This window comes from Erythrolamprus reginae, chromosome 1 (genome assembly GCF_031021105.1).
Source record: "Erythrolamprus reginae isolate rEryReg1 chromosome 1, rEryReg1.hap1, whole genome shotgun sequence".
Lineage (NCBI taxonomy): Eukaryota > Metazoa > Chordata > Lepidosauria > Squamata > Dipsadidae > Erythrolamprus > Erythrolamprus reginae.
In genome coordinates, this window is record NC_091950.1 from 13,801,470 (window position 1) to 13,814,410 (window position 12,941).

The 12,941-nt window shown below is 41.7% G+C and overlaps 1 protein-coding gene across 4 annotated transcripts in view; it reads right to left on the bottom strand.

Moving 5' to 3' along the window:
- The window catches only part of LOC139163754 (granulocyte colony-stimulating factor receptor-like), a 59,779-nt gene extending 48,650 nt beyond the window's left edge, over positions 1 to 11,129 (bottom strand). For 2 of the 4 annotated variants that reach the window (XM_070744853.1, XM_070744834.1), the window contains exons 1-3: positions 11,006 to 11,089; positions 10,074 to 10,154; positions 4,567 to 4,645 (exon numbers count right to left, since the gene is read on the bottom strand). In XM_070744853.1, the coding sequence (XP_070600954.1) occupies positions 4,567 to 4,645; positions 10,074 to 10,154; positions 11,006 to 11,047 (202 nt within the window). In that variant the 5' untranslated portion in view covers positions 11,048 to 11,089. Of the gene's footprint in view, positions 1 to 4,566; positions 4,646 to 10,073; positions 10,251 to 11,005 lie in introns of all 4 variants that reach the window. The other 2 variants (XM_070744845.1, XM_070744861.1) reach the window with 2 other exon arrangements.
- Positions 11,130 to 12,941: the final 1,812 nt, after the last annotated feature.

Sequence of the window (12,941 nt, forward strand, 5' to 3'; positions counted from 1 at the left end):
TGGCAGAAGGCGGTCTCGTAGATATTCTGGTTCGATGCCAAGTAGGGCTTTAAAAGTCATCACCAACAGTTTGAATTGCGTCCGGAAACTAATCGGCAACCAATGCAGTCCGTGGAGTGTTGGAGAAACATGGGTGTATCTAGCAAGACCCATGACCGTTCGCATGGCTGCATTTTGCACGATTTGCAGTGTCCGAACACTCTTCAAAGGTAGCCTCATGTAGAGAGCATTGCAGTAGTCGAACCTTGAGGTGATAAGGGCATGAGTGACTGTGAGTAGAGACTCCCTATCCAAAAAAGGCTGCAACTGGTGCACCAGGCGGACCTGGGCAAACGCCCCCCTCGCCACAGCTGAGAGATGATGTTCCAAGGTCATCTGTGGGCTGAGGAGGACGCCCAAGTTGTGGACCCTCTCTGAGGGGGTCAAAAGTCCCCCCCGGCTAATGGAAGGACTGATGGATGTGTCCTTGGGAGGCAAAATCCACAGCCACTCCGTCTTGTCAGGGTTGAGTTTGAGCCTGTTGACACCCATCCAGACCAGAACAGCGTTCAGGCACCAGCACATCACTTCCACTGCTTCACTGAGTGGACACGGGGTGGAGATATATAGCTAAGTGTCATCAGCATACTGATGGTGTGCTGATTCTTGTTGATTCAGTGTGACTATGATGAGGCCGACACCATCGTAAGTGTGAAAAAAAACAGAAGTCACTTTTTTTCATTGCTGTTGTAACTTGGAATCATCACCAAACAAAATTATTGCAAGTCACAGAAACGTAGAAACACAGAAGATTGACAGCAGAAAAAGACCTCATGTTCCATCTAGTCTGCCCTTATACTATTTCCCGTATTTTATCTTAGGATGGATATATGACTGTATGCATGTTTTTATATATTGGGGTTTCTTGTTTATTAGACTTTTTAAATGTATTATTGTTATTTCAGATTCTAACTATTAGATTTGTCATTATATATTGTTTTTATCATTGCTGTAAGCTGCCCCGAGTCTACGGAGAGGGGCGGCATACAAATCTAATTAATAATAATAATAATAATAATAATAATAATAATAATAAGTTTATCCCAGGCATGTTTAAATTCAGTTACTGTGGATTTACCAACCACGTCTGCTGGAAGTTTGTTCCAAGCATCTGCTACTCTTTCAGTCAAATAATATTTTCTCACGTTGCTTCTGATCTTTCTCCCAACTAACCTCAAATGGTGCCTCCTTGTTCTTGTATTCACTTCCCTATTATTTATACCTTATTTAACCATTTAATGTATTTAAATGTTTCAATAATGTCCCCCCTTTTCCTTCTGTCCTCCAGACTATACAGATGGAGTCCATGAAGTCTTTCCTGATCAGTTTTATGCTTAAGACCTTCCACCATTTTTGTAGCCCATCTTTGGACCCGTCGTCGGTGTCGGTATAGGTATCGTTCGGGAAGCCTCTGCTTCAAATGGTTGCTAAGAAACCGGTCGTAGGTCGAGGACCGCCTGTGCTTCAAAATGAGCAAGGGCTTCTATTTCCACTGGAGAAGTAGGTCAGTACTCTGTGGTTGATTTCTTGGAGCATTTAATTGAGGCAAAGGCCGAGAGAACAAGGTAACAGCTTCAGGTGGGGTGGTTATTGATTTGACACCCGCTAATGATCCGATTGACAGAGAAAGACACTTGTTTTGAAAAATTGGAAACTCAAGCAAACGTTGATGGGTAGTCCTTGACTTGCAATGGTTCTGTTTAGTGAACGAAGTGACAATGACCAGACGGGGGTTGCAACTTACCTCCGCTACAGGTGCTGATGCCTGCGCAGCGCTGGGTGATGGGCGGGCAGGAGTGCATGTCAGAATGAAATTTGGCTTCTGCGCATGAGCAGGAAGTAAATCTCATGGGAAGATGTGCGGGCGTATGAGATTTCAGTGATTTTTCTTTTGCTTCCGCGCATGCGCAGAAGCAAAAAATTGCCAAAATTTGCCAAAATCTTGCGCACCCACATGTCCTCTCGTGATATTTTGTTTCCTGCACATGTGCAGAAAACAATTCTCGTTCCGACATGCGAGAAGGTAGGAGGAACCCAATACTGACAACAGTGCTGAAAACAAAAGTGATTTACGGCTATTTTTCACACTTATTTATTTATTTATTTATTGGATTTGTATGCCGCCCCTCTCCGGAGACTCGGGCCGGCTAACAGCAATAATAAGACAGCGTACAATAATAATCCAATAATAAAAACGATTAAAAACCCATTAATATAAAAATCAAACATACATACAGACATACCATGCATAAAATTGTAAAGGCCTAGGGGGAAAGAGTATCTCAATTCCCCCATGCCTGGCGGCAGAGGTGGGTTTTAAGTAGCTTACGAAAGGCAAGGAGGGTGGGCGCAATTCTAATTTCTGGGGGGAGTTGGTTCCAGAGGGCCGGGGCCGCCACAGAGAAGGCTCTTCCTCTGGGTCCCGCCAAGCGGCATTGTTTAGTTGACGGGACCCGGAGAAGACCGACTCTGTGGGACCTAACTGGTTGCTGGGATTCGTGCAGCAGAAGGCGGTCCCTGAGATAATATGACTATTGCCACTTCCCCAGAGTCACGTCAATCAAAACCCAGGACAGTTGGCCACTGGTTTCGTATTTATGACGGTTACCGTCTCCCGGGGTCACATGATCCCCTTTTTACGACCTTTGACAAAGTGAATGGGAAAGCCAGATTCACTTAACAACTGCCTTACTACAGGCGGCCCTCAACTTATGATCACAGTAGGGCCCAAAATTTCTTCTTTGTTAAGTGAGATGTTTGCTCAGTGAGTTTTGTTAAGTGAATCTCTGCGGTTCATAAGTTAGTCACATGGTCGTTAAGTGAATTTGGCTTCCTCATTGACTTTACTTGTCGGAAGGCCGCCAAAGGGGGAAATCACGTGACTTCGGGACACAGCAACGGTCATAAGTATGAGTCAGTTGCCAAGCATCTGAATTTTGATCATGATCATAAGTCAGTGATGGGCTGCCAAAATTTGGGCGTGGCTTATTTGGTGGGTGTGTCTTGATGGTCATGTGACTGGGCAAGAGTGGCTTGCCGGCCATGTAACCAGGGGGGAGTGGCTTGACAATCATGTGACCAGAGGGGTAGCTTAAAGGTCATATGACTGGGTGGGAGTGGCTTACCGACCAAGATACGTTTTCAAATAGGAGCTTGGACTCTTTTTCAGTTGATTAAGTCATATTCTTGGAACAGCCACCAAAAGGACAAATGAGAGACAGCATTATTTGTTGGAGGAGCGCAGTAACATTTTAAGGTTTTGCACTGAACCCACAAGGTACAGCATGATAACAGGTTAGGCAAGTAGCTCAATTTTCTTCAAGTTCAGTTCTAGATAATGATTAAAATGATTAAAGCGTTTATGGGTAAAAACATACTATTTGTTTATTTCCTATTTTAAAAATTAATAAGGGTCACACTAAGCTACTAGAGAAGGAAGGACAATAAAAAAACGTATTAAGTATTCAATAAATAGTGCATAAACGTACTACCCCCACTGCATGTCCCCCCCCTCCCGTGGGGGCAGCAGCCCATAACTGTCTTAGGTGTGAAAAATGGTCACAGGTCCCTTTTTCCAGTGCAGTCGTAACTTTGAATGATCACTAAGTGAACTGTTGTAAGTTGAGGGCTACCTGTAATTTAATAAATGCAGTGATTTGCTTAACAGTGGCGCTGAAGAAGGTCCTGAAACGTGTTGTGGTTAGCTCTGGCCCAGCTCCTGCCCCAAGGACTGTGGATGTGGGGGAGACATCCACATGCTACATACCTGTTTTGCCCCCGGTGGAATCTGCTGATGAAGGCTCCTCTGACCAAGAAGACATGAGTGACAAGGAGGAGGAGAGTGTGGCAGACAGCTCAGAAGGAGATCAATTATCTCTCTCCTCCTTGGATTCAGAACAAGAGTTAATGATACAGCCACGCATGAGGAGAGCGATGCATAGGCAACAACAACTGAGAGATTATTATCAAAGAAAATGAGGCCACCTGTGGTTGGGTGGGGCTGTGGTCATTAGTGAGGCTGCTATAAATAGCAGCCTGTGGGTTTGGCCATTGTGGAGGATTATCTGATCATTGTGTTTCATGACTGCTTTGCTGACTTTGACCTTTTGTGTGCTGATTTTTCCCCGCTTGGAAACTAAACCAGAGCAAAGTGTGTTTCACTTTGTGAAAGAAGAAGGACTGTGAATTGCCTCACAGCTGCAAGCTAAGTATCTCAGAACTGATAAGGGACTTGCACCAATTACCAGTTTGTTTGGAGACGAGTGCTCTTTGCTATACCAAAAGAGGGCTTGGTTTAAGTGAATTTTCATTACAAAGAACATTGTTTTGAATTTTCAAACGTGTGTGTGCGTCTGAAATTTGTACCTGTGCATTTTTGGGAGGATTCTACCAGAGAGCCCGACAGAACAAAACGGAGCCAAACTCCCTTAAGAAATGTTTTGCTTAGCGACATTAATATCGGGGGCTTTTACTACAGTCGTAAGTCGAGGACTGCATATATCGAACACCCAAGATCTCCGTTCTTACCTAAGCAGGCGAGGCAGGTGAGAAGACCCACGATCCAGGCTAGTGTGAGGGGCATCCTGAAGCTCACAGCAGACCGTAGCTGCAAAGAGACGACAATGGCAGGCGTTTAAATCCCCCTTGTATTTTACCTCCCCTTGTTTGAAAATCAAATGGACGTGTGTGTGTGTACACCTGCATAATTTTAAATTATGCATGTGCACACTTCGAGCAATGCTCCACCCCCCTTGCTCGGTCGCTCCACCAAGCTGGCAACCAAGAATTCAGCTGTTGCTTTTGGGCTCCAACGAGCCCAGAAAGAGAGCTGCGAAATGGGACAGCCTGGGATGAGCCTAGAAGACGGCACTTACCTCCCATATATAGAAACATAGAAGACTGACAGCAGAAAAAGACCTCATGGTCCATCTAATCTGCCCTTATACTATTTCCTGTATTTTATCTTACAATGGATATATGTTTATCCCAGGCATGTTTAGATTCAGTTACTGTGGATTTACCAACCACATCTGCTGCAAGTTTGTTCCAAGGATCTACTACTCTTTCAGTAAAATAATATTTTCTCACGTTGCTTTTGATCTTTCCCCCAACTAACCTCAGATTGTGTCCCCTTATTCTTGTGTTCACTTTCCTATTAAAAACACTTCCCTCCTGGACCTCATTTAACCCTTTAACATATTTAAATGTTTCGATCATGTCCCCCCTTTTCCTTCTGTCCTCCAGACTATACAGATTGAGTTCATTAAGTCTTTCCTGATACGTTTTATGCTTAAGACCTTCCACCATTCTTGTAGCCCGTCTTTGGACCCATTCAATTTTGTCAATACTGTATCTTTTTGTAGGTGAGGTCTCCAGAACTGAACACAGCATTATTCCAAATGGGGTCTCACCAGCGCTCTATGTAGCGGGATCATAATCTCCCTCTTCCTGCTTGTTATACCTCTAGCTATGCAGCCAAGCATCCTTTATATTTATATTTATATAATCGTTAGCCGCCCTGAATCCTTCGGGATTGGGCGGCATAGAAGTCAAATTAAATAAATAAATAAATAAATAAATAAATCATCATCATCATCATCACCATCATCACAAAAAACAGTAATACACAGCAAATCTTCCTATCTTTATTTTGGGATAGCCACCTGTTTCTCTCCCCTCTTTCCTCCCTGCCCTTCTTCTATTCTTTTTTTACTTTCATTTTCATCAAAGTAAAAAAAAAACAAACCCCAAACACCCCCCCTCCAAAAAAAATAGACAATTTTTAAAGTCAAGTTTCCTGAGAGCTGCTTTTCCAGACTGCCAAAGGACTGGATGGTGCTGTTAGCCTTGGTTGTTCTGGAGGGCAAAGCTAGAGTTGAATATTTTAGGGCAACTAAGGTTAGAATAGAATAGAGAGTAGAGTAGAGTAGAGTAGAGTAGAGTAGAGTAGAGTAGAGTAGAGTAGAGTAGAATAGAATAGAATAAAATAGAATAGAAATAGGAAGAGAAGAACAGAACAGAAAGAACAGAACAGGACAGAAAGAACAGAACATGACAGGACAGGACAGAACAGAACAGAACAGAACAGAACAGAACAACAGAGTTGGAAGGGACCTTGGAGATTCTCTACTCCAGCCTTTTTTCAAGCTGGAGACCTTATAGCATTTCAGAGAAATGGTTATGCAACATCTTCTTAAAAACTTCCAGTGTTGGAGCATTCATAACTTCTGGAGGCAAGCTGTTCCACTGATTAACTTTTCCCACTGACAGGAAATTTCCCCTTAGTTCTAAGTTGCTTCTCTCCTTATTTAGTTTTCACCCATTACTTCTTGTTCTACCCTCAGGTGCTTTGGAGAATAGGTTGACTCCTTCTTCTTTGTGGCAACCCCTGAGATATTGGAACACTGCTATTATATCTCCCCTAGTCCTTCTTTTCATTAAGCGAGACATTAAACAAGACACTAAACTGAACAGTTAGTTGTATTTCGCCTTTATTATTTTTACAAGTGGTTCAAGGCAGCGAATACGTCGAACACAACTCCCCACGCACCTATTTTCCCCACCACAACAACCCTGTGAGGTGGCCTGGGCTGAGAGAAGGAGAGGGACTGGCCTATATTGGCCATTTACGACCAGGAGTTGGGATAAAAATTGTGCAATTGAAAGATTTCAACTTTGAATAACGAGCCCTCTAAAGCAGGGCAGTCCAACTTCAGTAGTTTTAAGACAGGTGGACTTCAACTCCCAGAATTCCCCAGCCAACTGAAGTTGATATCCACCTGCCTTAAAGTTGCTGAAGTTGGACAGCCCTGCTCTAAAGCCACTGTCCTCTCAATGATTCTTTTTCTTTTTAAAAAAAGCAGAAATCGGTCTTTTGACTGCAAATTCTTACATCTTTTTATCATGTTTATATCCTTATTTATATCATTTATATTTATATATTTATGTTATTTATATTTATTTATATCCTTATTTAAAACCTACTTATATCATGTATATAAATATTATTATATCTTTGTATACCACCAATATGTACTTGACAAAACAAATAAATAAATCCTCGTCTATTCCCAATTAAAATCCCTTTCTTTTCATTGCCTTTTTAGTCTATGGTGCCCCCAAAGAACCAGGGGGTGAATGATAACATCTCTTCTACTTAAACCAAATTTATTCTGCCACTTGACTGGTGTACTATAGGGTTCCTGCTTGGGCAGGGGGTTGAACTCGATGGCCTTCACGGTCCCTTTCAACTCTAACAATCAATCAATCAATCAATCAATCAATCAATCAATCAATCAATTAGCAAATAAGTAAATAAGTAAATAAGTAAATAAGTAAATAAGTAAATAAGTAAATAAGTAAGTAAGTAAGTAAGTAAGTAAGTAAGTAAGTAAGTAAGTAAGTAAGTAAGTAAGTAAATAAGTAAATAAGTAAATAAGTAAATAAGTAAATAAGTAATTAATCCAAAGCAGAAACTTTCATGATCTGAAGCTCCCCTCCTCAGATGTGTTTCTCTCCTCTCAACTCTCCATTCCCTCTGTGACCACATAACAGACTCTTTGGTTCTTTTAACAACGTTCTTCATGGGTTAAAAAAACCACCACCACCACCTCACATCCTTTGTCTCTGTTGCCCTACACGCAAGATATTAACTGGTGAGTTTTCAAAGTATCAGGAGGGATTGTAAGAGAGGCATCGGTTTATTTTAATTTTTTTTGGGGGGGGGGATATAATTTTTAATTTTTTTCCACCATAAAGTAAAACAATACATAATTACAAACACTACAACAATGCTTATAATCAAACATATAGAATTTAGAATTTTATTGGCCAAGTGTGATTGGACACACAAGGAATTTGTCTTGGTGCATATGCTCTCTGCATACATAAAATAAAATATACATTTGTCAAGAATCATGTGGTACGACACTTAATGATTGACATAGGGGTCAAATAAGCAATGAAGAAGCAATATTAATAAAAATCTTAGGATATAAGCAACAAGTTACAGTTATATATAAACCTTTTCTCTTTATAATAATAAAAATAATGATGATGATGATGATGATGATAACAACAATAACAACAGAGTTGGAAGGGACCTTGGAGGTCTTCTAGTCCAACCCCCTGCCTAGGCAGGAAACCCTACACTACTTCAGACAGATGGTTATCCAACATCTTCTTAAAAACTTCCAGTAATTTCTTCCAAATAAGTGATTTCTTCTAAACAAGAAAACTTTTTTTCTTATTAATCATTCAATGGAGGCTCTTATCTCTCTTTCCTCATCTAAACAATTCTATAAAGTTTATACAATTATTAAACTTCTAAATAAAAAATCTTTTTCTCCACCTTCCTGTAAAACCTCGCACTGCATTGATGTGAACATTAGCAAAATCTCTTTTGTCGGAATCTTAACACAGTATCATATAACTAATAGAGATTCTATATGTAACTGAAATAGAGGAAATTTCTCATATTATATCACATATTCTCCAAAATGAAATTCCATGTGTTTAAGCTAAAAACAATAACTTAGTTTTGTGTTATATGAATCAAGGTCACCTGAAGTGTTAATACCACTTTATAAGGCCTTGGTAAGGCTACACTTGAAAGAGTGTATTCAGTTTTGGTCGTCACAATGCAAAAAAGGATATTTGAGTCTCTAGAAAGACTGCAGAGAAGAGCAACAAAGATGATTAGGGGACTGGAGGCTAAAACATACGAAGAACGGTTGCAGGAGCTGGGCATGGCTAGTTTAATGAAAAGAAGGAACAGGGGGGACATGATAGCAGTCTTCCAATATCTCAGGCGTTGCCACAAAGAAGAGGGAGTCAACCTATTCTCCAATGAACCTGAGAGTAGAATAAGAAGCAATGGGTGGAAACTAAACAAGGAGAGAAGTAACTTAGAATTAAGGAGAAATTTCCTGACAGTCAGAACCAGTGTTCCCTCTAATTTTTTTGGGGGGTGGGCAGAAAAGTATAGTGTCTGAGCGGCAGTCCCTTTGGGACTGGGCGGCACAGAAATAATAAGTAAGTAAGTAAGTAAGTAAGTAAATAAATAAACAAATAAATAAACAAACAAACAAACAAACAAACAAACAAACAAGCAAATAAAAAACCCACCCTGTTTTTCCTCAGAGAATTTCAAAATAAAATACTGTACTGTGTGTCTATAACAGTGAACTCATAATAGGGCAACTCTGTCAATATCAAAATGCCACTTAAATAGTTGAGCTAGTTTCAAACTAGATTTTGATTTTCTTTCTCTCTTCCTTACTCCCATTCTTTTTTTTCTCTTTTCCTTCCTCTCTTTTTTCTATCTGTTTCTCTCTCTTCCTCTCTTCCTCTCTCTCTCCTTCCCTCTCACTCTTTCCCTCTCGGCTTCTGGGCAGGTTTGGAAAACTCTGAGTTGATGATGATTTTTAAGTGAGCGATTGCTCACTGCTCAGCTTAGAGGGATCTATGATCAGTGGAACAGCTTGCCTCCAGAAGTTGTGAATGCCCCAATACTGGAAGGTTTAAAGAAGATGTTGGATAACTATCTGTCTGAAGTAGTGTAGAGTTTCCTGTCTAAGCAGGAGGTTGGACTAGAAGACCTCCAAGGTCCCTTCCAACTCTGTTGTTGTTATTGTTGTTGTTATGATTATATCATTATCTAGTGCAACCACCATTTCTTATCTTTGCCATCTGGCTTTCAATATTTAAATCTAATTCTCATTTCAGTTTTCCCAAAGTTAGCAAACATATCTCTTAACTTTCTATCCAATCCTAGCTAGAGGGGTCAGTTTATGATTGCAGATGCGGCCTTGGGCAGCTCTGCAACAGAGAAGTTATTGAAGTCTTGCCTGTAGCATCCCCCCCCCCCCAGTCCTTGAACCTGCAGCCTCACCTCTTTGCTCAGGACCTTCCGAAAGGGCCCTAGCAATTAATCTCCTTGACGTCAGGAAAGCCTTATCATTCCCCTCTCCGGCTTCTAACTCCGTCCTGCTGTTCCTTCTCTGCTAAACAAGACTTGGAAAGACGGCACTTACCTCCCACCGAAGCTTTGGCTCCCAGGGTTTTGGTAAATCATCGCTTCTCGCACACTGATGCAAATGGGGCACGCTGGGCTTCTAGACAAAAGGCAGGCAAACGGAGGAGACCAAGACTAAATCTGGAGGGCTTTCTGCTTTGCGTTCTGGATGTTTGAAATCTCGGGCGTTTCTTGCCTGCCGGAGAAATATATGTGGTCAAGAAGAGTCCAAAACCACCACCCCTCTCACTGGTTCTAGAATAAAGGGACCTCCCTCTCCTAAGTTAAGAGAGTGAAAGAGGAGGAGAGAAGGAGAGAGAGAGGAAGAGAGAGAGAGAGAGAGAGAGAAAGTAAGTGAGAGAGAATGAAAGAGGAGAGGAGAGAGAGAAGAGAGTGAAAGAAGAGATGGAGGGAGAGAGAGAAAGAAAGAGGGAAAGTAAGAGAATGAAAGGAAGAGAGGGAAGGAGAGAGAGGGAGAGAGAAAGAGAAAGAAAGAGAGAAAATAAGAGAGTGAGTGAAAGAGGAGGAGAGGGGTAGAGAAGAAGGGAGGAAGAGAGGAAGAGAGAGAAAGAGGAAGAGAGAAAGTAAGAGAGAAAGAGTGAAAGAGGAGGAGAAAGGGAGAGAGAGAAAGAGGAAGAGAGAGAAAGTGCAAGAGGAGCAGAGAGAAAAAGGAAGAGGAAGAGAGAAAGTAAGAGAGAAAGAGTGAAAGAGGAGGAGAAAGGGAGAGAGAGAAAGAGGAAGAGAGAGAGAAAGAGAGGGAGAGAGGGAAAAGTAAGAGAGAGAAAGTGAAAAAGGAGCAGAGAGAAAAAGGAAGAGGAAGAGAGAAAGAGAAAGAGAAAGAAAGAGAAATGAAGGGAGAGAGAGAGAGAGAAATGTATGTATGCGAGAGAGAAGGAAAGAGAAAAACAAAAGAGAACAGTTCCAACCCTTGCATAAAATCCACTTCCTTACTGGTTTAAGACAGAAAGCTCCCTTCAAATCTCCACCTCGCATAGAGCAAAGCTGGGAAGCCTCCAGTCCAGAGGCTGTGAGAGCCACAGGTGAGCCAGAGTGAAGCTTTCTACAAGCTGCCTGTGATGAAGGGGTGTGGCCTACGCTTCTTCAGCCAATCAGCAGAAGGCCCTGGGGAGGAGTCCAAAGAGCCCAGCCTGAAGATGCCAGAGGAGAAAATGGGACAACCTGTAAGGTTTGCACTAGACTGCAGGGCACTTGGTGGTTTTTTTAAAGCATTATTTACCTTTCTTATAGGCCAACCAATCAAGTCAAGGTTTCTCCCTCAAGGCCTGGATGACCAGGTTCCAATTACCCTATTTAGAAACACAGAAGATTGACGGCAGAAAAAGACCTCCTGGTCCATCTAGTCTGCCCTTATACTATTTCCTGTATTTTATCTTAGGATGGATATGTGTTTATCCCAGGCATGTTTAGATTCAGTTCCTGTGGATTTACCAACCACGTCTGCTGGAAGTTTGTTCCAAGGATCTACTACTCTTTCGGTCAAATAATATTTTCTCACGTTGCTTCTGATCTTTTCCCCCAACTAACCCCCTTAGACTCTCCACGATTGACCTCTCCAGGTTCCTAAGAGGCCAGTAAGGGGCATACATAAGTGCACTGGTGTGCCTTTCGTCCCCTGTCCAATTGTCTTTCCTCTCTTTCACCTATCTTATATATTCTCTTCCTTTCATATATCCTCTCCTCTAAGTTCACTTTTACCCTTATGTATATTACCACATGTCTATTTTCTTCCTATGTATTTGTGTATTGGACAAATGAATAAATAAATAAATAAATAGATTGTATCCCCTTGTTCTTGTGTTCACTTTCCTATTAAAAACACTTCCTTTCTGAACCTTATTTAACCCTTTAACATATTTAAATGTTTCGATCATGTCCCCCCTTTCCCTTCTGTCCTCCAGACTATTGAGTTCATGAAGTCTTTGGACACATGATGTGAAGGCCCAGCTCTTCGAAAAGAGGTTCTGAGGCTGTGAAAGGTGGGAAAGAAGAGAAGGGAAAACGAGGGAATAGAACAGAACAGAATTCTTTACTGGCCAAGTGTGACTGGACACACAAGGAATTTGTCTTGGTGCATATGCTGTCAGTGTACATAAAAGAAAAGAGACATTTGTCAAGAATCATGAGGTCCAACACTTAATAAAGAGAGGAAAGGAGAGGAGTGGAGGGGTTCTAGGTTGCATCTCTCTTTGGTTAGTTGATTGGTACCGCACGAATCCCAGCAGCCCATAAGGTCCCACAGAGTTGGCCTTCTCCGGGTCCCGTCGACCAAACAATGTCGGTTGGCGGGCCCCAGGGGAAGAGCCTTCTCTGTGGCGGCCCCGGCCCTCTGGAATCAACTCCCCCCAGAGATTAGAACGGCCCCCACCCTCCTTGTCTTTCGCAAATTACTCAAGACCCACCTTTGTCGCCAGACATGGGGGAGTTAAGATATTCCTTCTCCTAGGCCATTACAAGTTATGTATGGTATGTTTGTGTGTATGTTTGGTTTTTATAATAAGGGTTTTTAGTTGTTTTATTAAATTGGATTGTTACATATTGTCTTTTACCATTGTTGTTAGCCGCCCTGAGTCTGCGGAGAGGGGCGGCATACAAATCCAATAAATAATAATAAAATAATAATAATAATGAATTAATTAATTAATTCATCTCTTTGGGATTGGGCAGCATAGAAGTCAATTTAAATTATTTGTTTGTTTGTGTTTCTCTCTCTCTCTCTCTCCTTTTCATGCAAGGGTGCTTGCATGAAAGGGAAAGATACTAGCCTTCCCCAATTCCCACAGTACTTTTCTACTTGTGGCAGGTCAAAGTCTCTAACTCAAACAATGGCTTCGGCCTGACAGTTGCAGGAGTATACTAGCCAGTTGTA